General features: G+C 53.1%; 1 protein-coding gene across 1 annotated transcript; it reads right to left on the bottom strand.

Moving 5' to 3' along the window:
* Positions 1 to 2,180: 2,180 nt before the first annotated feature.
* EPOP (elongin BC and polycomb repressive complex 2 associated protein) lies at positions 2,181 to 3,335 on the bottom strand (the record flags this gene model as incomplete). The annotated part of the gene is made up of 1 exon (XM_080827245.1): positions 2,181 to 3,335. Exon 1 carries the CDS (start codon positions 3,318 to 3,320, stop codon positions 2,181 to 2,183), a length of 1,140 nt encoding a protein of 379 aa, XP_080683371.1. The 5' UTR covers positions 3,321 to 3,335.
* Between the last annotated feature and the right edge of the window lie 22,024 nt (positions 3,336 to 25,359).

The raw sequence follows: 25,359 nt of genomic DNA on the forward strand, positions 1-25,359 counted from the left end.
GGAGGAGGGAAGGAGGACAAACGAAGGGCATCACATCCCACTGCTCCCAGAAGTAGAGTCCGCCAAGGGTGTTCTGCAACCCACTTCCTCCTCCTTCCAGAGCTCGTACCATCCCGCCCAGGCTGGTCCAAAGGGCCAAAGCTGACCTGCACCACATTACGAAAAGCAGGGAGCTTTTTTAAAAACAGGAGCCTGCCTTTGCGGATTTTTCCTTGCAAACAAGACCCCCTCTTCACAGTGAGTCTCTTCCCACCCCTCACGCGTCTGCCTTCTTCCTCTGCCTTCCCCATTCTTGGGGGGGGGGCGCAAAATAAGACAGATACCCCTGAAGCACGGGAGTGGGAGGCACTCTCCCCGCCCTTCCCCCTCCTCCCCGCAACACAGCTGGAGGGGGGAAGGGAGGTCAGCAGGGTTCATAAAGGCCAGATGTTGAGGAGAAAGAGAGCAAAGCCCAACCCACGCCGGCCCACCCCGCCCCCACCCTCGCCCCCCTCGCAGAAAAAAATTAAAAGAGACGGTTTTTTAAACAAACAAAACTTTTGTGGCGCAAAACAGTTTTTCTCAAGAATCTGTTCTATGCAAACAATAACAACTTTTTACAAAGCATTTTCACAGAAAAGGAGACAAGTCCTTCCCCAGTATCGTACGTGGGAATTGTTCCTCCCTCACCCCGTTTGGGGGGGGGATGGGGGTGCTATTCATTAGTGTGGGCAGAGGGGCTCCCTGGGTCCCTCACTTGTCGGGCAGACCTACCACCTCTCAGGTTCCCCTCACACCTCAGCTTGGAGTCTCTCTCAGAGCTAACCTCCCCTGACCTCACCTGGGTGGAGGGGAAAGCGATTCCACTCTTCTCTGACTCTAGGGGATCCTCCCAGCTGCCAGGTGTGGTCCAGGCCTACCTCCCCCCCCCCCCCCAGAAAACAGAACCTCTGACCTCAAAACTAATCCCCTGGCCCTGCCCCCATCGGATCCATCAGGTCCCTGACAACTCCCGAAATGCCTGAAGTTAGGGGAGGAAGCTGAAGATGCCACAGCCCAGCTTCCATTCAAACCCAAACTTTGCGCCCCTTCAAGCCCCACCGGGCCCTGGAGGTTGGGGCAAGAACCCTTTCATTTACCCCCTCTATAAGGAGCAGCTAGCCTGGTCTCCAGCCTTTGAGGGAGCTGTTTGGGTGTCCAAAGAATGGACCCAGGCCTGCCCTCTACCTCCACCCCCTCCCATCCATAAATCGGTGGAGAGGACCTCGAAAGGCAACTTGTTTGGTCTGATTTTATTGATTTCTTCCACCTTCCATTACTTTCCCTGGGACAGTCTCTGGCCCTTTCCCCAGGCAAAGGCTGCGCTTTGAGAGGGGAGGAGGTCCTTCAGCCCTGCCCCTCCTATAGGAGAAGCCAGCTGGGGAGGGGGCTGATGGATCCAGGGGGGAGGTCCTCTTTCACCCGTCAGACCTTATAAACTGAAAGCAAACAGGAAAAATTGAAGAGAGAAACTCCAAAACTGGACAAAAGGGAAAGGCTGGTGGCTGAGGCTGAAGATCTGGCCAATTAGGGGTCACCTGCCTTGGTCCGGGGAGAGGGCTTAGGAAAAGAACCGGGAGGGGGTGATCGCCCCCTGCCCCAAGCTGCCCTCTCCCCCACGAAGGCTCCCTTGGGGCTTGGAGTGCTGGGGAAGGCCTGAGGGGAATGAAGGGTTAAAGGCCTGGATGGTGGGGGTGGGGGATGCCCCCAGGGAGCTGCCAATCACCTCCCCACCCCCACCACAGCCCCCTCATCCCCTGGCTCGCCCACAGAAACAACCGGTTTGTCCATCACCAAGGTCTCTCTCCCTCTTTTTTTTTTTTTCCCTTGTCTTTAAGCGGTAGCCTCCTTTGCTCCCCCTGGGGTGAAGGCCCTGCCCCCAGAGATCCGAGATGGAAGAAGGGAGGGATTGGAATCTATGTCATTAAGCCTTTTTCCGTTAAGCCTTCTCCTGACTCCAGCCCTTGGTTCGTCTCCAAAGGATGAGGGGGAGGGGGTGTCACCCCAACCGGTTAGGTGCTTGAAGATCACTGTCATTTGAGGTCCCTCTGGCCGCAGCCCCTAAAAGGGAATAGGCAAATGTGAGAAACGAGGCCCTGTCCTCGAGCCCAAAGTTTGGCCGCGGCCCCAACCTTTCCCCTTTGGCAGAAGAGGTCTCAGGCTCAAAGTTCCTCCAAGTTGATCCCCCAGAATTTGAGGCCTGGGGGCTCAGGGACAGCAGGACCCCCTATCTGCCACCTCCACAGCGGGTGGGCGGGCGGGGGCTTAGAGTCTCCCTGCAGGCGAAGCGAGGATGCCGGCCCTAAGTCTCCGTCCTCCCCCACCACCAGGGCCGGGGGGCAGGGGAAGGAGTCGAGCAGGCTGAAGGTACTCGTGGTAGGGAGCGTCGGAGCCGGGCGGCGGGGCTGTGCGCTGCGATGGGGGGGCGGCGGCCGCCGGCGTTTCTTGGCGGTTCCCCGGGCGGGCGCTTTGGCAGGCGGCCGCTCTGGCCCCCGGCGCAAACTCGGAGTGTCGAGAGCGAAGCCCTTCGCATAACACCAAAGTTTCGACCGGCGGATCAGACGATCGAAATGTTCCTGGCGGAGATCGCCGGGCGCGGCCGGAGCTCCGCCGGCCGTCGAGGGGCTAGCGGCTGGTGCCTCGGGGGCGGCCTGCGGGGGGCTTCCATCGCCTGCGGCCGTCTGGCCCGGCGCGGGCGGCTCGGGCGCGGCCCCGGGACCCGCGGGCTCGGTGGAGAGGCCCGCAGGTGGCGGCGGAGGCCGGGAACCGGGCTCCTGATGGGGGCTGGCGGCGGGGCCAGGCTGGAAGTCGAGACCCGAGGCGGGCCGAGGCGGAGCCGAGGCGGAGCTGGTCGGAGATTCCCGAGGGCGCAGGGGCGCCGGGCAGCGGCCGGGAGGTAAGCCGGAGCGAGAGCCGAAGTGCGGGAAACTGCCTCCGCCCTCTTCCTCCTCGCCGCGGCCCCGGCACACTGCGGCGTCGGCATCCTGACCGGCGGGGGAGTTCGGATCGCTAGACCGCCCGCCTGGGCCCGCGAGGTGCTTCAGGCCATCCGCGGCCCAGCTGCCGGTGCACAGGGGGGCGCGAGGGCCCAGCAGCACCGGGGGCCGCGGCGCCAGCTCCCCAGGCCCCAGGCCCAGAGAGGACGCCCGAGGTTTGGCAAGGGCGCAGAAGGCAAGGGCACGCAGGCACAGCGGAGAGAACTCCTGGGTCCCCCGACGCGGCTTCCGGGGTGTCGGGGAGCAGGGCGACCCTCGCGGGGACGCCGGCACTGCGAGGCGGGGAGCGGGGCACAGAGTTTCCATGGAACCGTCCGGGGGGGTGCCCACCGCGGGGGCCCTGGTCCCAGCGGCGGTGTGCCCTGGCTGCCCGAAGAGCCCACGGGCGAGGGGAACATCGCCCCCCCTCGACGGGGAGGTCTCTGCTCACGGGCGCCCCCGGCCCTCAACCCTGGGCCGCGGAGCTCTGGCTCCCTCCTCGATCTCGTCACGCGGCCCTCCCGGCGGCCGGACTCCTGGGTCCCTGCGAGTCCTGGCGCGGTCGGCCGCCCTTCCTGCCGCCGCGTTCCCTGAGCAGCCCCGGCGGGAGCCCCTCTCGAGTAGCCCAGGGCGAAGAGGCTGGGGAAACAAAGCGGCCGGCGGCCGCGGGAGGCGGGAAGGACCCCGGGCCCGGCACCCGGTGCCCGGGCCCAGGCGGCGGGGAGGGCGCCTTCCGCCCGCTCGGCTTCTTTCTTCCCCGCTGGCTCCCGGAGACCGCGTTATAGAGAACTGCCCCCTCGCTGCCCCAATACCAGCGCCGGGGCCGCGAGCCCGCCGCTGATTGGGCGGCACTGCCTGTGACGTTAGCCCGGACCCCACCCCTCCGGCGGCACCGCCCCCGTCCCCATTCCGCACACAGACACACACACGTGGACCCGGCGCGGCGGCGGCTGGGAGGGAGGAAAAGAGGGAGCGTGTGCGGGTGGGATCGCGAGGGGCAAAATGCGCCGCTGCACGTGGTCTGGTGGCGTCCGGCTATGCAGTTGTCGCAAAACAATTCGTTTTTCCCTTAGCAGTCACGGTTTTCACATCTGTAAAATGGGAATGTTCCTATCTACCCTCTTGGGGTTGCGCGAATAAACAGATGAATCACAAAAACGGTGTGAAGGGAAAAGATGACTTGAGGCAATGGTTGTTGCAAGCTTGGCACGGCAGGGACTCCTGGGGGCGGAGAATGTTTCCTACCTCTCCGTTTTGGTGCCCTAGAACAGTGCCTGGCACACACGGGGCTCAAAAATATGTTGAAAAATAGTTAGGAATTCAGTGTATGCGAGATGAACAAAGGAAAAAATAATTTCGGAGCGTTGGGGGGGTGGTATTATTACACCCACGAAAGACGATGGTAAGTAAACTTGTTTCCATTTGTTTCCATTTCTCTAATGAGCTTCTAATTACCCCTTGACCAAATACCGAGGGGCTGGCTTTTCAGCCCCCACTAAATACCAAGACGCTGCCCTCTGAAGCTGAGTGATCAAAATGGGCTGAGGACTCCAGAGGAGGGGACCCCCAGACCCTCTTATCTCTCCCAAGGAGAGTAAAGCAAAGAAAAATTGAACCCCCCCCAAAAAATCCTGATAATGAAAGACCACCTCCCCACAGCACATGCTATCCCCCTTAACTTTCTTTAGTTTCTGCATAGCTTGCTGCTATATGAAAGTCTGTGAATGTAGTTATTCTTTATTGTCTGTTTCTGATTAGTCCGGAAATGAGCCCATGAGAACTTTGTCTTAATCACAGCTGCATCCCCACGGCCTAAAACAGTACCCAGACATAATAGGTGCTCCATAAATATTTGTGAGTGAATGAATGAATCCCTGGAATATTTTTCTCTTGATAAAAATCAGGTTATTGGAATATGGCTGCTTCCTATCCCCAGAGATATAAAGAGATTGGTATGATAGCTTGGAGTAAGAATTGGAAGTTGGGGAAAAGTGTCAGAGAGAGAATATCTCTTTATGGAGCTGGGGTAAGACAGGGTTTCTGGAAGGGGGCAAATGAAGTAGCTTGTATCCCTGTCCTCCTGGCAGTGATAACAGATGAATTGTTTTCCTCCTCATCATCAAATCACATTTGGGAGGAAAGGGATTTAGGAAGGTCTGCCTCCCCATCTCCCTCCTGCAGAGGCCCCAGACAAAGGCCCTGGGGTGGAGCCAGGATTTGGGGAACTAGAAGTCTTGGTGTTCTATTGCTCCAAATACTCACGCCTTAGCATCTTCTGTTGAAGTCTTCAGGGCAGTTCTCATGAGGGGAGATCCTGGGGTCCTGCCAGGTCTACACTGCAGGGTTCCTGAGTGCTCCAAAAGCCTCAGCTCCCCTCCCCACCTTCTGCAACCTCCTTCCCCTGCCACACACAGGAGGAAAGTTCTGGAAGGATGATAGCCCACCTTCTGCAACCACCTCCCCCCACAACGCCACAAAACACCTACAAAAGGAAAGTTCTGGAAGGATGATGATCTGTGCAGCTGTCTCTTCTGGGAGTCAATGCTGAGAACTCTCAGGCTGAGATAGCAATGACAGATTTCTTTGGCTTGAGGGGCAGAGGGCTTTTGCTTCAACCCCACTGTACTCCAGCCTCTTTGCCACTGAGATGCCTGGGGAGGGAGCTTGGGCCCCACCTATGGGAACCTGAAATGGGAAACTCCTCTTATCTCCCATGGCCTCATTCATATTTGCATTCCTGTGCCTAGCACAGTGTTGACATAAGGAGAGAACACTCAAGATCCTCTTCAGTATGACTACATGATGGAATCTTAACCCAGCTGTGCAGATCAATGGCCTCCTCCTTCTCCCACTCCAAAAGACTTCAGTCCTTCAGATCTGAGTTTAGGGGCTTTATTGGGGATCATTACTGTTGGGAGTCCTTCCCTGGAGAAGGAATTCCCTCCACCTCTGCTTTCCCTTCTCCCCATTCCTTGAATCAGGCACCCCAGAATACAGTCCAGATGGGAGCGCCTCCGTTGTGGGCATGGGAATTCTTTACCAACAGTAGGGGTTAGTGTGACTATCTCCAGCTGAAAGGACCTGTAGTCATCAAGCCTCCATTTTCAGAGGGCTGGGACTGGGGGTTCCTGCTGTGCAGCCCAGGGCAGGTCTCCGAGGTACTCTGAATCTCAGTGTCCCTCCCGGTGAAAAGGGGACAACAGTTGCTTCCTCACAACAGGAGGGTGGAAACACGATGTGAGCGGCTTGCCCAGCTGTTGCAATTCCCACTGCTTACGGTAGAGGACACTCGACCCCGTCCTCAGCTGGCAAGATGAGGAGGCGACACTGTTCTCTGGAACCCCTCTTCTCCATAAGGAGAAAAGCAGGGACCAGGCTGGATGCGGGTCCCATCTGACACCTCCGCAATAAGGGATAGGAAGGGCCTAGAGAGACCTGGAAGCCAGCCCTCCCCGCTCTGTGGTCCATCTGGGTCTCACCCAAAGGCCCCTTTTCAAGGATTTGGGAACAGCTCCTGCTCGGTTGTCCTTTTCCCTGGAAAGAGGCACTGCCGGGAAGCGGCCCCAGAGTTCCAGCCCAGTACCGTAACTTCTAGAGCACTGACTGCATTCCAGTCTCTGTCTAGGAACTTTATGTTACATAATCCCCATAACAATTCTAGGAGATAGGCACTATTTTTTTTTTAATTTTACATACCATACATAACCCATTTTAAGTATCCAAGTCAATGATTGTTATTAAATTTACAGGGTTACACAACCATCACCAGAAGCCAATTTTAGAACATTTCCTAAGAAATCCCTCATCTCCAGTTGCTGGTAACTCCCCATTTCCACCCCCGGCCCTGGGTGACTAATCTGCTTTCTGTCCATATAGATCTGCCTTTTCTGGACATTTCATAGAAACAGAATCATAGCATACGTGGTCTTTTCATCTGACTGCTTCACAAAAGCATAATGTTTTGGAGATTCATCCATGCTGTCCCTTGTACTAGTGAGTCTGTTTCCTTTTTCTCACTGAGTAGTATCCCGGTATGGACAAAACGTATTTTGTGTAGCCAATCACATTTGGGTTTCCACCTTTCCGTTTTCATGAATAGTACTGTTACAGACCCCGCACACAAGTCTTTGTGTGGACATAGGTTTTCATGTTCAGAGTAGAATTGCCAGGTCATATGGTAAACTTATACTTTTTTTTCCCCAAAGATTTTTATTTATTTATTTCACAGAGAGAGAGAGAGAGGTCACAAGTAGGCAGAGAGGCAGGCACGGGTGGGGGCAGCAGGCCCCCTGCTCAGCAGAGAGCCCGATGCGGGGCTCAATCCCAGGACCCTAAGACCATGACCTGAGCCAAAGGCAGAGGCTTAACCCACTGAGCCACCCAGGCACCCTATACTAACTTTTTAAGAAACTGCCAAACTGTTTTCCCCACTGGCCACACCATTTTACACTGCTGTTAATATCCATGTTATAAGTAAGGAAAGTAAGGGACAGAGATTTTAAGTGACTTTCCCAAGATCACACTGCTAGCAGGTGTCAGAGCCACGACTCAAAGCCAGGCAGCGAGGTCCCAAGACCACACTCATAACCACAAGTCTACTCCCAGGACAACGAACCTAAAAGGGGACACATTTCTTGGCCCACCGCAATGTGGCCACCACCATTTATGCCCATCTTACTTCCAGAATTCCCCAAGTCAGGCTCTGTTCCCACCCAGCGGTGCCGCATCCCCCTGTAGTCACAAGCACACTTTACTCTACCCACTCTGGAAATGTGTACCCATGATTAATAGCTGAAATTCTGGACTCAGATGGTCTGTTCGTATTCCTGACTCATCATCTTACCAGCTGTGTAGTTCAGGGGGCAAGTTTCTTAACCTCTTCTTTCGTTTCTTCATCTGTAAAATAGAAATAGCATCTTCCTTCATGCAATTCTTTAAAAAATGCTTTTATTATGGAAATTTTCAAACCCCTGCAAAATAAACAGAGGGGTACAATAAACCTCCATGTACCCAGCACCCAGCTTCAACACTTATCAACCCATAGCCCAACTTGTTTCATCGTTATCCCTACCTGCTTCCTCCCCTACTCCCATGTTTAAAAAACCAACTTTACTGAGGTATGATTTGTATAAATTAATGCACATTTTAAGTACATACTTCAAAGAGTTTTCATGAATGAATGTAACCACCACAATTAAGGTATAGAAAATACTCCATATTATCCTGAAGCGAATCCCGGACATCATACAATTTCTTTCCTAAATATTTCAATACATATTTCTACAACATAAGGACTTTTTCATTTTTTTTAAAGATTTTATTTATTTAGGAGAGAGAGAGAGAGTTCAAGCAGGGGGAATGAAAGAGGGAGAAGGAGGGGTGCCTGGGTGGCTCCGTGGGTTAAAGCCTCTGCCTTCTGCTCAGGTCATGATCCCAGGGTCCTGGGATCGAGCCCCACATCGGGCTCTCTGCTCATCAGGCAGCCTGCTTCCCTCTCTCTCTCTCTCTCTGCCTGCCTCTCTGCCTATTTGTGATCTCTGTCTGTCAAATAAATAAATAAAATCTTTAAAAAAAAAAAAAAGAAAGAGAGAGAGGGAGAAGCAGGCTCCCCACGGAACAAGGAATCCCACATGGGACTCGATCCCAGGACCCTGGTATCATGATGCCAGCCAAAGGCAGATGCTTAACCAACTGAACCACACAGGCACCCCCGGACTCTTTAGAAATAAACATAACCCCAGTGCTATTTGATAATAGTGACCTAAAAAGAATTAATGCTCACTCTTTAACATCCTCAAATAGCCAGCCAGCGTTCAAATTTCTGATTATCTTATACTATTTGTTCCTTTATAATTTGGCTTATTTGAATTAGGATCCAAAGATGGATTTCGAGGGGGTGATATGTCTCTTACATCTCTTTTAATCTAGAAATTCCTCCTTTAACTAATGCTTGTCCTCATCAGTATAGTTGTCAGTGTCCCTGCCTGTCTTTTAACTCTTTTTTCCTCCTTATAGTTTATTCATTGAGATACTAGCTTTTCATCCAGAATTCCCACGATCTGGAATTTACTGATTGCATCCCCATTCTATCATTCAATCCAGCAACGTTTATTCAGCAATATTTACTAAGCATCTGCTACGTACAGGATTGCCAAATATAGCACCAAAAATACAGAACATACTTAAGACTAGAAAAATTATTGCTTCTCAATAATTCTAATTTAACTGGACATCCTGTGTGCCTGTTATCTGTGTGCCTGTCTAGGGTTGGAGGCACAGCGGTGAGCAAGGGAGACAACCCCCTGCCCTCAGAGAGTTTACTTTCTAACAAACCAGGGGAAGCCAGGGAACATACGAGGAGACAGTACTTCTCCCGGAGATTCTGTGAGGGTTAAATGAGAAACCCTAAGTTTCCTGCCTGGTCCATTGGAAGCCCTTGATAAATGCGAGTGTTCTTGGCAACAGTCTAGCCTTTCCCCCGTCTGTCTCTTTCCTTTTCCCACCCCTGCTCCACATCCGCCTGGGAATTATTCCAGCCTTGCCCTCCTCCTGCTCTACTTCCTCCACGTATCTAATGTTAGTTCATTCCTCTCTTCACCCCACAGTAACTGGGCAACCCCCCACCCTTGAGGCAAGCCCCAGACCAGGCCCTGGGTACTCAGAGATGATGGGGACATAGCTGATGGGGGAGATGGACATTCTAGGCTAATTTGAGAAGGAGCAACAGAGGGATGACCATGGTCCTTGGAACATTAAAGTCAGGGTAACCATACGGAAAGGAAGTCTTTTCAGAGAAGGTGATCTCCCACTTAGTTTCTAAAGGATGAACAGGAATATCCATGGAAGCATGAGAGAAGAATTCCAACTGAGGAAACAGTATGGGCAAGGAACAGAAGCAAGCAAGTGCCTGTCCCATGTGCTGCCAACTAGCAGCCATCAACATCTCTTTCTCCCTGTTAAGTAGAGGGGGCACCCTGGCGTTGGTCCCAACACATCCGCCCTCTGAGTCATCCCTTATCTGTCTCAGGCAGCCCACTCCACCACTGTGTCCCTCCCGTTTAAAAGTCCCATCTTCCCTTGACCCCATAGGCTCTAGCCCCCATCCCTCTCTCCTCCCCTTCACAGCCAAACTTCCCCCAAGAGCTGTCTACACACTGTCTTCCGTTTCTCACTTCCCACTTGCTCCTCAACCCACTTCCATCTGCTTCCACCCCCACCCGCCACCGAAATAGCTGTTGCTGAAGTCCTGGGGCGTCCATCTCATCGAAACTGGCAGGCTCTTGTCAGTCCTCTCGTCTTGACCTCTCAACAGCATCCCACATGATTGGCCACTTCCTCTTTCTAGGAACCGTCTACAGTCCTTCACCTCCTGGGCACCGCTTTCCTGGTGCCCTCCCTCCTCCCTGACTTCTCCCTGGTGGTATGGGCGCAGGCTCGTTCTCCCTGCCTCAGCCCAGACATCATGGGGTCCTCAAGGGTCTGTCAAGAATTTCTCTCCTCTTTCTATAGACGTTCTTCTTCTGTGCCCACTCCACGATTAGCATCCATCCACCGGGGCAGGAGGGAGCTCAGAAGACACTGCTCCTCTCAGCTCTGACCTAGACACTCCACTGCCCTCCCAGCCTCTAGCTCGGGAGTTCCAGAAGTTCAGCAAAATCAACCCATCCCAGACCATCAGCAGCTCACCTTCTCTGCCACACGTCCCACTTCCAGGGAATCGTAGCCCAGTGGAGGGCTCCTCTCGCCACCCACTTCAACAGCCAGAAACCCAGGGCTCATCCTGGCACCTCCAAGGCAACGTTTCGGCAAGTCACGTGGACATGTCTATTTCTGCCCACCTCGGCAGTCCCCCCACACCCCACTGTGCCCTCTGCATTACCACCAGCTATCTTTCTAAGCCACAAACTAGATTGGGTTACTCTTTGCTCCAAACCTTTTAACGGCTTCCCACTGCTTTCCGGATGCAGAGTGAAATCATTCATTCGGCTCACAAGCAGGGTTACCTGGGTCTGACAACCCTACCCACAGGTCCTCCTAGGGAGAGGGGGTGGGTTCCCTCACCTTCCACCCCCATGTCCCCTGTGCCATTGTCTCTCCCTTCAGCTATCCAGGACTCCCTTAGTGCCTAAAGCAACAAGATCCCCCCTCTCCCTCCATTAGCATATACTGTTCCTTCCAACTGCACACGTTTCCCCCACCTCCCTTCACCTGTACCAGGCCAATGCCCACTCCTTTTCAGAGCCCCACTGAATCATTCCTTCCTCAGAGGACACCTCTCCCACTCCTCCAGATTCTAACCAGGTCATCTTCCATCTTTATTCCCCCCCACCAAAACCTACGTGTCTTCCTTCAAAGCATTTTCATCTGTTTGTCACTACTTAATCATTAGTGTAATGAACTGATTATTCACCTCTCCCCGCCACACTCTAGTTCATGTGGACAAGAAGTACGTTAGATTTTGCCTTGGCCCAGTGCTTAGCACATCATTGGCACACAAATACATTTTAAAAGTCTTTTCTATTAGGCACATCTGTAACCTAGAGAGAAGCAGAGAATTGTAAAATAAACCCCTACATACCCATTACCTAGATGGATAATTATGTTAATAATTATTTTTTTAAAGATTTTATTTATTTATTTGACAGAGAGAAAGAGAAAGATCACAAGCTGGCAGAGAGGCAGGCAGAGAGAGAAAAGGAAGCAGTTACCCTGCTGAGCAGAGAGCCTGATGCGGGGCTTGATCCCAGGACCCTGAGACCATGACCTGAGCCGAAGGCAGAGGCTTAACCCACTGAGCCACCCAGGTGCCCCTATGTTAATAATTATTAGTATTTTTGCATATTTATCATTTTTGCTTAAATATTTTCAAAGAACTTAGAGTTTGCATGACTGTTCACCCCTAAATAGGAAATTTTCTTAATATACGTTATGACTGGGGCATCTGGGTGGCTCAGTTGGTTAAGCATCTGACTCTTGGTGTCTGCTCAGGTCAGGGTCTAAGACGGAGTCCTTCATCAGGCTCCACACTCAGCTTAGGGTCTGCTTGAGATTCTCTCCCTCTCCCTCCCCCTCTGCTCCTGCCCTGCTCTCTCTCTCAAATAGATAAATTAAATCTCTTTAAAAATAAAATATTATGATCACACCTTACAAAATTAACAATTCCTTGAGGGGCGCCTGGGTGGCTCAGTCGGTTATGCATCTGCCTTCAGCTCAGGTCATGATCCGAGGGTCATGGGATCAAGTCCCACGTCAGGCTCCCTGCTCAGGGGGGAGTCTGCTTCTCCCTCTCCCTGCTACTCCCTTTCCCTGTTCCACTCTGTTTCTCTCTGTCAAATAAATAAATAAAATCTTTTAAAAAAATAGCAATTCCTTAATATTGTCCAATACCCAGCCCATATTCAAATTTCCCTGTCCCCCCAAAATGTTTTACATTTGGTTTGTTCCATCAAAGATCTAAATCAGGTCCACACATTGCAATTGGTTATGTCTCTTAAGTCCCATTTAAATCTAGAATAACTTTTTCCCCCATGCCATTGAGTTGTTGAATTGCTGAAGTATTTTAAGTAAATTACAGACATCATGTCCCACCTTCTAGATTTCTCTGATTGCTTCCTTGTGGTGTTGTTTATCCTGTATTTCCTGCAAACTGGAAATTAGATCTACAGGCTTGATTAGATTTTGGTTGACTAGACTAGCAAAAACACCTCATGAAGAATCCTTCCCTCATATCACACTACGTCTGGTATCCTCAGTGTCTGAGTTCCAGCCTCAGTGATGGACCACTGACTGGCAGGTCTGCATTGGTGAGAGCAGATTTCTTTATTGAGAAGTTGCATTTTCTTCCTTTAGGGCCAGCAAGTAATCTGTGGGATGATATTTTGGAATGACCGTGGTTTTGTTTATTTATTTTGATTTATTTTTTAAAAGTAAGCTCTGGGGGTGCCTGGGTGGCTCAGTGGGTTGAGCCTCTGCCTTCAACTCAGGTCATGGTCTCAGGGTCCTGGGATCGAGCCCTGAACCGGGCTCTCTGCTCAGCAGGGAGCCTGCTTCCCCCTCTCTCTGCCTGACTCTCTGCCTACTTGTGATCTCTCTCTGTGTCAAATAAATAAATAAAATGTTTTTTAAAAAAAGTAAGCTCTGTACCCAACATGGGGCTCAAATTCATGACCCCAAGATCAAGAGTTGGATGCTCTACCAACTGAGTCAGCCGGGCACATCATGAATGACTGTGTTTTAATAAGTGAATGAAGTAGGTCAGTGTGGCTGAACAGTGGTAAGGACTGCAGGCAGGAACTCAAAGGGCTGAATGCCTTGATAAGAAATTCGGATTTTAGGGGTGCCTGGGTGGCTCGATCGGTTGGGTGACTGACTCGTGACTTCAGCTCAGGTTGTGATCTTAGGGTCTTGAGATCAAGCCCCGAGTGGAGCTCTCTGTGCTAAGCATGGAGTCGGTTTGAGATTTTCACTCTGCCCGCCATTAACACTGTCTCTAAATAAATAAATTTTAAAATCTTTTTTAAAAAGATTTATTTATTTATTTGTTTGTTTGTTTGTTTATTTGTCAGAGAGAGAGAGAGAGAGCAGAAGCAGACAGAGTGGCAGGCAGAGGCAGAGGGAGAAGCAGGCTCCCTGCTGAGCAAGGAGCCCGATGTGGGACTCTATCCCAGGACGCTAGGATCATGACCTGAGCCGAAGGCAGCTGCTTAAACAACTCAGCCACCCAGGTGTCCCTAAATAAATAAAATCTTATAAAAATAAAACAGATTTGGATTTTATCCTATAGGATTGGGAATTAAGGACATTTTTTTTTTTTATTTGACACAGAGAGAGAGAGATCACAAGTAGGCAGAGAGACTGGGGGAAGAAGGCTCCCACTGAGCAGAGAGCCCGGACTCAGGGCTTGATCCCAGAACCCTGAGATCATGACCTGAGCTGAAGGGCAGAGACTTCACCCACTGAGCCACCCAGGCACCCCAAGGACCACTTTTAAGCAAAAGAAATCATGTGGTCCGACTTGGCAAGGGAAAGGGTGCGGAAGCATGAAGGGAATAGAGAACTAGCATTTCCTGAATGTTCAGCCTGAACCCAACTCCATGCCCTGTGTCTGGCATACTTGATTAAAGTGAAACCTTCACTGTGTTTAAAACAAAAATCCTATTTTGCAGATGAGGACAGCAGAGGCATCACTCTCTGTCACTCACCCACAGTTCCTGCAAGAGATGGTGAAGACCGGATGGGAGTCAGAGACCACAAGCATGGGTATTTGAGGGAGAATCAGCGGTACTTGTAAGCGACTGGCCATGGGGAGGAGGGAAGGCTGAGGCTTCCCGCACATCATGGGTGGGATGCAGGAGGAGACAGAGCAGGTTGGAGGGGAAGATAATGAGCTCAGGCTTCCAGCTGCCCAGATGTCTCCAAGCCGCTCTCTTGAGAAATGGTGTTTATAACATGACAATGCCTATAATTTGGCTTCCGGCATGACTCGATAATTAGCTTAAGTTATCCTTCACTGGCATTTCATTCAAAGCAAGGACACTCTTCCATTCATTCTGATGAGACCTGTTTTCTGTGAGTGGTGCAGTGGTGAGTGTGAACCCAGAGCCATCCAGTCTCTCTCTTGGCTCAGCTGGGTCAGAGACTGAAGTTGGTGCATGGGCTGTCTGTTCTCTTGGCTAGTGCCATCTGTCTCGGGAGCTTAGGGGTGTGGGCGCCCCCTGGGATAGCGAGCAGCCTGAGGGTGAGATTCTGGAACCTGAACATTCAGTGCCCAGCAGAAGCATAGCCCAGACACTGGTTCCAAGAGCCATGTGGAGGGTGCAGTGAGGAGGACGATGGTTAAGAGAAGTCAGCTGGGAGGCACCTGCTGAGGTTGGCCACAGGGATGCTTAGGACTGAAAGAGGGCCATGTTTCGGGAAAGTTCGATTTAAGAGGCGTTGACAAGGCAGGTTTTATGAGATTGGCTGGCTGATTCAGAAGAGGAGGGAGAGAGAGAGAAAGAATTAAGAAGGACCCTCACGTTTCTTTCTCAGGAGAGAGAGGCTATTAACTGAAGTAGGACAAGAGGAGGGGTGGGTCCAGGGACAAGCTGTCAGTTCAGTTTTGGTCTCGGTCCCCAGACACAAATACAAGTGGGCATGGCCCGAGGAGCCAGGGGGAAGGCCTGGGACTGGAAAGTATCAGGACTAAGTCATGGGCGCCCGGGTCAGGGTAGAAGCCACAGGCGTGGCTATGCTCTTCCTGGGAGAGGTTAAGCTGGACCGTGATTGAGGAGCTGCTGGCCTTAGTGATCCTGAGATGAACCAGCCAGGGGTCTGGAAAACTGACTCTGGTTTCTTAGGAAAAACAGAGGAATAGAAAGGATCACCTAGAGTTGGGGGCCAAGAAGGGAAAAGTATAGCTGTCTCTCAGCAGGAATAGGCCCCAGACACAGTCCCCCCGCCCCTGGGGCACTCTGGGCAAAGCCATCAAGAGGGACCCCCACCAGCCTCTGTTCTGGTCACTTGGCTCCTCAGAGCAGATCATGAAGGCATCAGATGGGCAAGGCTTGGTTCCTGGGCCTGCATCTAGTGTCCAGGGCACAAAGACAGATGCTCAGAATTCCTTCCTTCTGTTCTTTCAGTAAATATTCATCAAACACCAAGGGTGTGCCGGGCACAGTTCTAGTTCCTTGAGAATAGCAGCCAAATCCGAAAAAGGTCCTTGTCTTTGTGGCACTTCCATCGGAGGGGAAACACTGACCACCACCAACAGATAGAAACATATGAATAATGAGATGGTCAAGGACAGAGGAAAAGGGTAAGGAAGGTTGGGCTGGGGCAGAAAGGGCACAGGTGGTGGGTGTAAGTAAGGGGGCCCATGAGAGCCTAACTGAGAAGGCAGGGGCATGCCCACGGTGCACGGGGGAACAAGGAAGCCGGTGTGGCCACAGAACAGAAACGAGGGGAACAGTGCTGATGAAGCCAGAGGGATTGAGGCAGCGGGCTCTACAAGACTTACAGGCCCCTGTTGGGAGTTGGGCTTCCCTCAGAGTACAGTGGAAGCTCTCTGGAGCCCGGGGGCAACGTGATCATCTTACAGTTTCATTGGACCACTCTGGCCACTGTGTAGGGAAGCGATGTCAGCGGGGAGGGAGGAGGCGGAGAGAGCAGTTAGGAGACCACCACAGTCACCCACGGGAGAGGACGATGGTGCAGATGGTGGGAAGTCATCAGATTCTGTGTGTCATGAAGGTGGAGCTGGCAGGATCTGCTGACAGAGCAGAGGCGGGAGCAAAATCAGAAATTCAGGTTTGGGGCCCGAACAGCTAGAAAGATGGAGCTGCGAGCATTGGAGATGGAGAAGGCCGTGGGTGAAGCAGTTGGTGCTGTTGGGGGTGGGGAGGTTAAGGTAGATAGAGAGTTCTAGGGTAGATCACCCGGTGGGACGTTCCCCTGAAACAGGACAGGGGCGCGGGACAGATGACAACCTCCAGAAAACACGTGTGACATATGGTGACTGCTGACCACTGACAGAGCAATTCCATCTGGGCAAGCGGGGGGCCAGAGAGTCAACTCGGGCTATGTAAAGCAGAGCGGGGGTAGGACACAGAGAGACCAAGAGACAAGTGCAGAGAGGTGGCCTTCTGGATGGAGCCTATCTGGAGGGTGAGAGGAAAGAGGCAGATATGGGAGAGGTAGGTCAAGATAAAGAGAACCCCCCCAAGAGGGAGGACAGGTAGGTCCCAAGAGAGGCTTAGCCCAGACAAGCAGAGGCTTAAGCTCAAGGCACTGAGGGTCAAGGAACAAAGAGAAGGATTCCAGAGACATTTCAACAGAAGAAGTGGCCAGACCAGTGGTGGAGAGTGGGAAGTCAGGTGTGACTGCAGGATTTTCAGTCCCAACTCCACCATCCAGCTTGAAGGTCTTCAGTGTCTGCTTCTGATTCCAGGCCTCAGTCACGCCAGTGAGCCCCGGGGCCTCACCCTGCCCCTGCCATGAGGGAGGTAAATTGTACCCGAAATGCTTCGCACTCCAAGCACACACTCACACCTGAACCCACACCCACATGGCTGCTTTCTCTGCTTCTGCGGCAGGCCACACTTGGGGAACACTGCTCACTGGAGGTCCCTCGGCCCCAAGGGGCTCCCTCTCCTGTTCTCCATCTGAGCCCCCTAGCCAGCAATGGCTTCATGTCCTGTTTCAGAGAAAAAAACAAAACAAAACATAGTGCCGGGTAAGAGAAGCCAAACACAAAAGAGTACGTATGGTAAGATTCCACTCTGAGGAAGTTCTAGAACCAGCAAAATGAATCCACCATGACCCACCGTGACAGAGATCACATCAGCGTTTGCCTGCGGCTAGAGGATAGGAAGGAACGGGATAGGAAGGAACTTTCTGGGGAAATGGAAATGTTCTCTATCTTTATCAGCATGGTGGCTACTTTGCCAAAGGTCATCACTTACGCAGTTAAGATGTGTGCATTTTATTACATGGGAATTATTCCATAAAAAGTTGATTTCAGGAAACAGAGCATGGTGGATGTTAACTAAGCTTCTTACGGTGATCATTTTACAATACCTACAGATGTCAAATCATGTTGTACACCTGAAAGTAATACACAGTGAGCAATTATATCTTGATAAAACTGGGGACAAACCGAGAACTAAAAAATGTTCTAGAAAGAGTAGAGGTTAACAAGCAGAAGCGTCTTATACAGGCATTCATCAGTCTCCTCCTTCACTTCCTCCCCCCAAGAATGGGGAAGCAGGGTGCCCTCTGGTCCACCCAAGCCTTGTGTGGGAGACTGTCCCAGAAAACTGTGGGCCACACGTCCCTGACCTTGAATTCTCCTCCCCTGCTGTCATCTCCCGTCAGCTCACAGCCCAGCCCCTAGGAAGGTTGTCTAAACTCACACTATGCCCCCTTCTCATGCAATCCACTGCCACCCCCTCCACCCCGCTGGGCCAGTTGCCCCACTCTGAGACACCTACACTGCACAGGCCCCTCTCACCATCCCTCCTCCCCCCCTTTCCATGACACCATTTTCTCTGGGGTCCTCCTCCATCTCTGGTCACTTTGCATGCTCTTTGCCTGGCTTCTCTCGCTCTGCCCCTTCTTAAATGCCTCTGGCCTTGGCCTTCTGCTCTCTGCACCTGCACAGCCTCCCAGGGTGATCTCACGTACACCAGGGCTTTGGTTACCGTCTATTGCTGACAATGCTCAAAGATGTCTCTGACATTTTTTCAGAGTATCAAGGATATGGCAGAAGAGGTTGACAGAATATTACGTAGGCTTCCAAAGCACTTTATATTTTTTAAAGTGACATACATATCCAACCCTCCTCTGGGACAGACCACCAGACCCCCAGTTCAAGAAGCCTCCATCTGATTTCTTCAACTCTCCCAATTCTGCTCCTCCTCCTCCTCCCTTCCTCAGGAGCTCTGCTGTTTAAGACAGAAACCTGGGAGTTACCCTCCCAGTCCATGACTACCAACTGTCCCTCACCCCCTTCTCTCTACTTCACCCTCTACACATCCTGTCTCTCAGTCCCCACACTCCAGTACACAGCCTCTTCCTTACTCCCAGAGATGGTCAACCATTCATCCATTCACTCATTCATTCATTCATTCAGCAAGTATTAACTGAGCACCCATTATGTGTCAGACGCTGATCCACGGGCTGGGGATACATCAGCAAACACAACACATAAAAATCACTGTTCTGTGGAGCTGACACTCCAGCACTTGTGATCATTTCAGAAGTCACTCCGTCTTCTGCCTTCACCCTCAGACCTCCGACTCGCTACAGCCATTGGACTTCCCAACACCTACATCTCCTCGGCATCTTCCACGGGATCTCTTGCTCCGGGGAGGGGTCAGGTGAGGTGCCTTCTGCCTCACCGGTCCCAACCGCCCTCATGTCCCCTTTCCGCCCACCACCCCCACTTTCCACTCCTCCTTCACTGAACACATGCGTGCCCCACCCCCCCACCGAACACAGCGGTGCTCTCATGCTAGCATGGACACCTGCTAGTCCTCGCCTTCAGCGCTTCCCTCACCTGGTGACCCAGCAAACTCCTGGTCACCTTCAAGTCATAGCTCTGACCCTGTCTCTTCCAAAGAGCCTTGCCTGACTTCCCTGGGCAGACACTGGAGCTCCTTCTCCGGGACTCTCTGCAGAGCGGTCCAGCCCCCGCCCCCAATAACACATCACACTGTATGGTGCAGTTTGCCTGCCCACCAGCCAGCCCTTCCTCTCCACCTTGAACGCCTGCAGGGCTGCAACCTGTTTCAATCCTTTCTGCGTCAGGGAAGTCTGGCCCATTATCTCACACGTCGTTGCAGCCAACAACAAATGCTGGCGGGTTAAATAAATGACAGTGAATTAGTGTCACAGACAGGGAGAGATGTGGGGAGAAGGGGATATAAGTTCTGAACTAGTTTCAGAACAGTCCTCTTACTGATCATTTGGACCCACCCCACGGTTAAAAGCGGGGTTCAGGTCCTGCTTCCACACCTACTGACTGTGTGCTCTCTGAGCTCTAAGCTCATTCCCTTCCCTATAAAACAGGAACAAGAACAGAACCTACCTCAGTGGTGTTGCAAGGAGCACATTAGAAATTTGGCACGGTGCCTGGCACACCAGCTCCATCAAAAGCGAGCCATCGTTATCATCATACTCACCATAGGTGTCCATCCTTGTCTCCTGACCCTCCCGTCCCCCTAGCACATTCTCCACTAACCCCTCCCTTCTCGCCTCCCAATCCATGCTTGACCCACACCCACCAGTGCCTGGAATTTTCCAGGCTGAGGTCACCAGGGACCTCCTCCTTGCAGAACCCTTTCCTCTCTGGACCTCTCAATGGCATGTGACCCTGGCATCACTTCCTCCTTCTTAAAAGTCCCTCTCTGAATTCCATGAACGCTCCAGCTTCTCTGGACGGCCTTCTGACCCTCTCACTCCGGGTCCCTCCAGCCCAGACTCTGCTGATACAGACAGAAACCATCTACTGCCTACTGAGCATCTTGTGTGTGCCACAAACACTCAATGCCAGGGTGTCCAAAGTGGCTCCTTACCAGCTCCACCCCCCGCCCTCCCTTCTGGGGTCTATCAGCGAGTGGACAGAAAAGCCCCATCGACCAAATCCCAAGCTGCCCCCCTGGGAGTTATTTCCCGGGTCTTGCCCTACTCAGCAGTCCCAGTCCTGGTCTTAAGATCCCACCTTCTTGACATCCTCATCCCAGTGCTCTACTCATCCCCTCCGCTCTGCTGGAGTCAGACCATCTTCTCTCCGCAGGGCCCTTACAAGTCTGCTACCACTTGCTGTTCAAGTGTGCTCTTTGGATCAACAATACAGCATCACCTGGGAGCTTGTTAAAAATGATGGATCTCAGACCCCCACCTCAGACTTACTGAATCAGAATCTGCATTTTAACAAGACCCCCCAGGGATTCCCATGCATTTTAAAGGTTGAGGATTGCTATCCTAATCAATCTCCCAACCTCCAGCCTCCCCCCAACCCTAACCAACTCCAGACTTGACAAGCCATGTTTGCACCTCTTAAAAGCCCTTAGTGACTCCCCACTGCCCTTGGGATTAAGTTCAAAGTCCTTAGCAAATATGCAAGGTCCCCTTAATCTAGTGTTTGCCTTAAGGCTACCCCTCTAACCCTCCCTACTGTTTTCCTGCCACACCTACCACCCCGTGGCTGGCACAAGACACAACTTCAGTACACACTGCTGGTTCCTACCTCTGTGCCTTTGAACATGCTGTCCACCCGGCCTGGAATGTTCTTCTGTCTCTTATCTGCCTGTACCCACTTGGTCCCAGCTGAGACCTTCTCTGACTCCCTAAACACAATTACTTCTTTCCTGCCCGTGTTAGCACTGTTCTGAGCACCAGCACGGCTTTTATCCCTGAAGTTATTTCTTTATATGTCTGTCACTCCCACCATCCTTGGTGTTATCTGTGTCTCTCCTGTGGCCCATCCGTGAAGACTCAATGATGTGTTTGCTAAAAGACTGAAGAATACAACATTTTCAACTTCTGTTATGACAGCAACTATAACAGGAGGAATGGAGATTAGACTTCAGGAGGAACTGGAGGATAAGGGGAACATAGCAGGGTAAATATGCTATTCATCTGTCATCTCTCAGCCTGGAAACTTCCCAGGAGCAAAGTCATCAGCCACAAAATGTTAACTGCAAGGAGATTTTCAACATCCGGTCACCCAACCAAATGCCAGAGAGGACAAGTGCTTTACCCAAGGTCACACAGCTGGCGAGGGGCAGGGCTGGGACTAGATTCCAGGTAGCTCTGAGAAAAGTCGGGGCAGATGGCTACTTCACCCCATGAACCTCTTCCTTCCCTATCTATCTTAGCTCCCTATCGGAAGTTCCCTTACAACCTAATGTAATCAAAGGGACCACCTGGGCTCACTCACGGCTCTTAAAGCATCCTTTGGGATCTTGGCTGGCTGGAGCTGCCAAAGCCCCCACGATTGGAAGAGGGCATCCAACTATCCCCATGTTCCAGATTGGCAAACTGAGGTAGCCAGAGTCTGTGTCACACTGCCAGCTAATGGCAGAGGCGGGATTTGACACTAAGTACTGTGCTGTTCCCGTAGAAAGATTTGAAAAGCCAAAAATCCCACCATGCAGAGTCACTATTTACAATAATCATGACGGCTGGCCGCCTAATGCCTGGGGAATCCCCTAACTCCCACCAGTTCCCCTTTAAATCGAGCTTCTTTCCCTCTTGCACAGGATGTCTGACTTAGGAAAGAACCTGTACACCCGCCCTCGCACCCCAGGCAGGCCTGCTGGAGAGACCACCGCAGGGACATAACCTTTGACGGGGAAAACACCCTTCCCTATGCCCCACACTTGACAGTGTCACTGTTGACATCAGCCCTAAGGTTGGAAGTAGCGATCACATTCTGAGATGGGGGTATTGAGGGTCGCGGAGTAGTAATTACTAACCGATGGTCAAAGCCAGTAAGTGGCTAGGCTGAGTCTTGAACCCACGTCTCTCTGGCCCTAGCCTTTCTCCTTCTATTCGGCCTCGCCAGGCTCTCCTACCCGGCAGGAAACCACCTGAAGCCTCTTACAGACTGGGTTACCTCGAGAAAGTAACTTAACCTCTCTGAACACCCCAAGGTCAGAAGCTTTGCTTTCGGGAGGGAAAGCGAGACGCAAACCAAACGCAAACCCGCAGGCGCCGGCGCAGTTCCTTCCCGGAGCCCGGGGCTTTCTAATCCGGAGGGCGCGCCCCCAGCCCCCGGGACCCGCGAAACCATGCGCCCGGCCGGCTAGCAGAAGCGAAACCTCAACACTCTTCAGCCTCCCCCGCTCGGTTCTGGGAACCAGCGAGCCAGGCTTCGTGGAAACGCGCGCGGCAGCAGCCGCCTCGGGTCCCGGGACCGCCCCGACCACAGCCCGCAGTCCCGGGCCGGGAGGTGCGGGGGCCGGCGCGGTCGGGCCCGAGCAGCAGCGCGACGCGCGCTTCCGCCCCGCTCGGCTCCGGCGGCGGCCGCGGCGGCCCCACAATCCCCTTCTGGCTCCGGGGACGGGCGGGGCGGGGCGGGGCGGGGCGGGCCGAGCGGGCGGAAATAATTTTCTGTTTGGTCCTCTCTGCCCCAGTCCCTTAGCCGCGGGACGCGCGAGTCGGGCGAGGATGCCGGAGGCGGGAAGCGGGAGCGGGAACGCGCTGCCCTGGCACGCATAGAGGGGCGGGCGGAGAGGGAGAGAGCAGGGATTGAGAGCCTACTGTGTGCCTTAGCGCTTTCCAAAAGGCTTTTCGTTAGATTTTCACTATGGCACTTGCCAGAGGGAGTTAACGTCCCATATAAGAAGGACAAGCTGAGCCTGAGAGGTGAAGTCAGTCGCTGAAAACTGCACAGCCCAGATCAGCGTGACCCCCCCAAATCAGTGCGCAGTTACTCCAAGGAGAGCAAGACGGACTTGAACCACTTGTTGGCTGAGTCCCGCTCTTGCTTTTTTGGGGGGGGGGTGGGAATGGTTAAGCACATAGTAGGTTCTCAGGGAAATATTGGAAGACCGGGAATAAGCTTTATAGTTCAGCCCTCGGAGTGCCCGCCGCGAATCCAGCCCAACCCGCGCGGAACCGGGTTTCTCCAGACCTCGGAAGGGAGCGTTTGTGATGCGCGGACATCAACACAGGCATTTGACCAATGCGTGGTGGCGGAACCCGAGCCCTAGCGGAGGACAGAGTGGGTTCAAGTCCCTGCTCTGCCGTTTTCAGGCTGTGTGACTTAGGACGAGTCACTTCATCCGCCAGAACCTCAGCTAATTTGTTTATAAAACGGAATATTAACACCCATCCCAAAGGGTTATGGGAAGGATTAAACGAGACAGTTCCTAATACACTTACTAAACGCACAAGTATCATCGCGCGTTCACCTCACAATCTTCGGGCGGTCACCCGCATGGTATGAGAAGCGGAGACAAAGCCTCGGCCGCCCCAGTCCACACGTCACCCACCCCTGGATGCAGGGACCGATGGGCCTTCGAGTGACCCTCATCTTGCGAAACCCGAAACTTCGGCCACTTCGGCCGCGGTCGGTCCCGAAAGCAAATATTCAAATATTCCGAAACTGGTGCATGGTTAGGGCTGACATTTTTTGCTTTTGATTTTCTTTAAGTTTTATTCTTGTCAGGAAAAGTAATTCGTTAGAAACTCCTAAGTGACACTTCTCTTCTGTTTCTTAACTTTTCGTATGAGCGAAGTTCACAAAGCCGACTAAGATACCGGCACTTGGCAGTCCTCGCAGGGATCGCGGTCCTCTGGCCCGCTCCGACAATCCTCTAGCTCTTGGCCCCCTCCCCCCTGTCACGGAAGCCGCAGAGACAGGCCTCCTCCCCGCCGCGCCCGTTTAGACAGAGCTTCTACGTCCTGGCAGCCCTCCGGGATTCTCTGGTCCCTTGCAGGAGAGAGGGGAGGTGGTGGGCTGCAGTCCGGAGTTTAGCTTCCCCGACCTCCCCAAACGCCAGTGTCGCTGGGATTAGGGAGTAAATCCCTGACGCCAAAGACCAGGTCAAGGACAAGTTCTCCCCCGTCCTACTCCCCCTACTCCTGGGCGGGGATTCACTCCCCCCCCTTCCCGGATGAAAGGTACTAAATAGACGCGAAGGGAGGGGTGGCGGCGGGTCCCGGCCCCTTGATGTTCCGGTTGAACAGGTGCTGGTGAAAAGGAGGCGGTCCCGGCGGAAGAGTCGGCCAGGGGGGCAGCGCGCAGAAGGGGGGGCAGCCTCCTCCCACTCTCAAGTCCCCCTGCCGGTCTTCCCCTCTCCTCTCCCGGGCCCCTCCCCCGCAGGAAGCGTTCCCGGGCGCGAGGTCTTTGAAGTGTCGCTGAAGCCCTCAGGACTGTCTTCTCCCCTCCGCCACCCACCTCCCGCTGCGGGAGTGTGACCTTTGGTCCCTGAGGGCGTCCGCCCCCCTTCAGGAAGGGGGGGGTCAGATTGCGTCCCCCTGGCCCACTCCGGTCTTGGGATAAAGCCATCGGGCTGACGCCCCTCACTTCTTCCCAGACCCAATTTCAGGGGCTTTAGTCCTTTCGGGGAGCTGTGTGTGAGTGTGTGTTCTGTGTTTATGTACGTGCCTAGCGGTCAAGTGTAACTGGGTTGTTTGCGGGCACTTCCGTAAACGTGGGTCTCTAACTGGCGTGGGTCTCTAAGCGTGCCTGCGGGGGCCGGACCTGGGGTTTATGCCTCTCTGGGAGAGTCAGGTGGTGTGGCTGGATGAGGCTGGGGATAAGTTTGTGTCTGTAGGTGCCTCGGTGTGCCTTTAAGGGGTCCCAGTCCCTTTGCACGCCCTCCTGAATCTATAAGCTGGATCAGAAGCCCCCTGAAGGCAGGAATCAATACCTGTTTTGTTCACTGCTCTATCCCAGCGGCTGCGCATAGTAAGCATTCAATAAATATTTGCGTAATGAACAAATGTCTGCATGTGAGAGTGTCTACCGTCCAGAGGGGCCTCTGAAGATAGAGCCCACGAGCGACCACCCAAAGAGCACCCCCCAGACACGGAAGGGCGAGCGGCCCACGTAGTTCTCGGTCGTTCTAGCGCCCCTTCCTCAGATCTCCACCTCTTTGAGTTTCCTCGGAGTTGAAGAGTAGAGAAGACCCGGGCAGAGGGGATGGAGAATTGGAGAACCGGGGCCGAGACGGAAGGGCAAGCGGAAGGAGAGCTCAGGAGTAACAACCGAGGGCCACCGAAAGAAAAAGAAAGAGGGAAAATACGCGCGGAGCGAGAGAGCGAAAAGCTCCCTACCAAGCCAGGCTTTGTTCCCTGAACCTAAGACTTTACCCGGCGGCTGGCGGCGGGCGGGCCGGGAGCGAGCGGAGGCGCGCGGCCATGGCTGCCGCGG

The sequence above is a fragment of the Martes martes genome, assembly GCF_963455335.1.
Source record: "Martes martes genome assembly, chromosome: 16".
Taxonomy (NCBI): Eukaryota; Metazoa; Chordata; class Mammalia; order Carnivora; family Mustelidae; genus Martes; species Martes martes.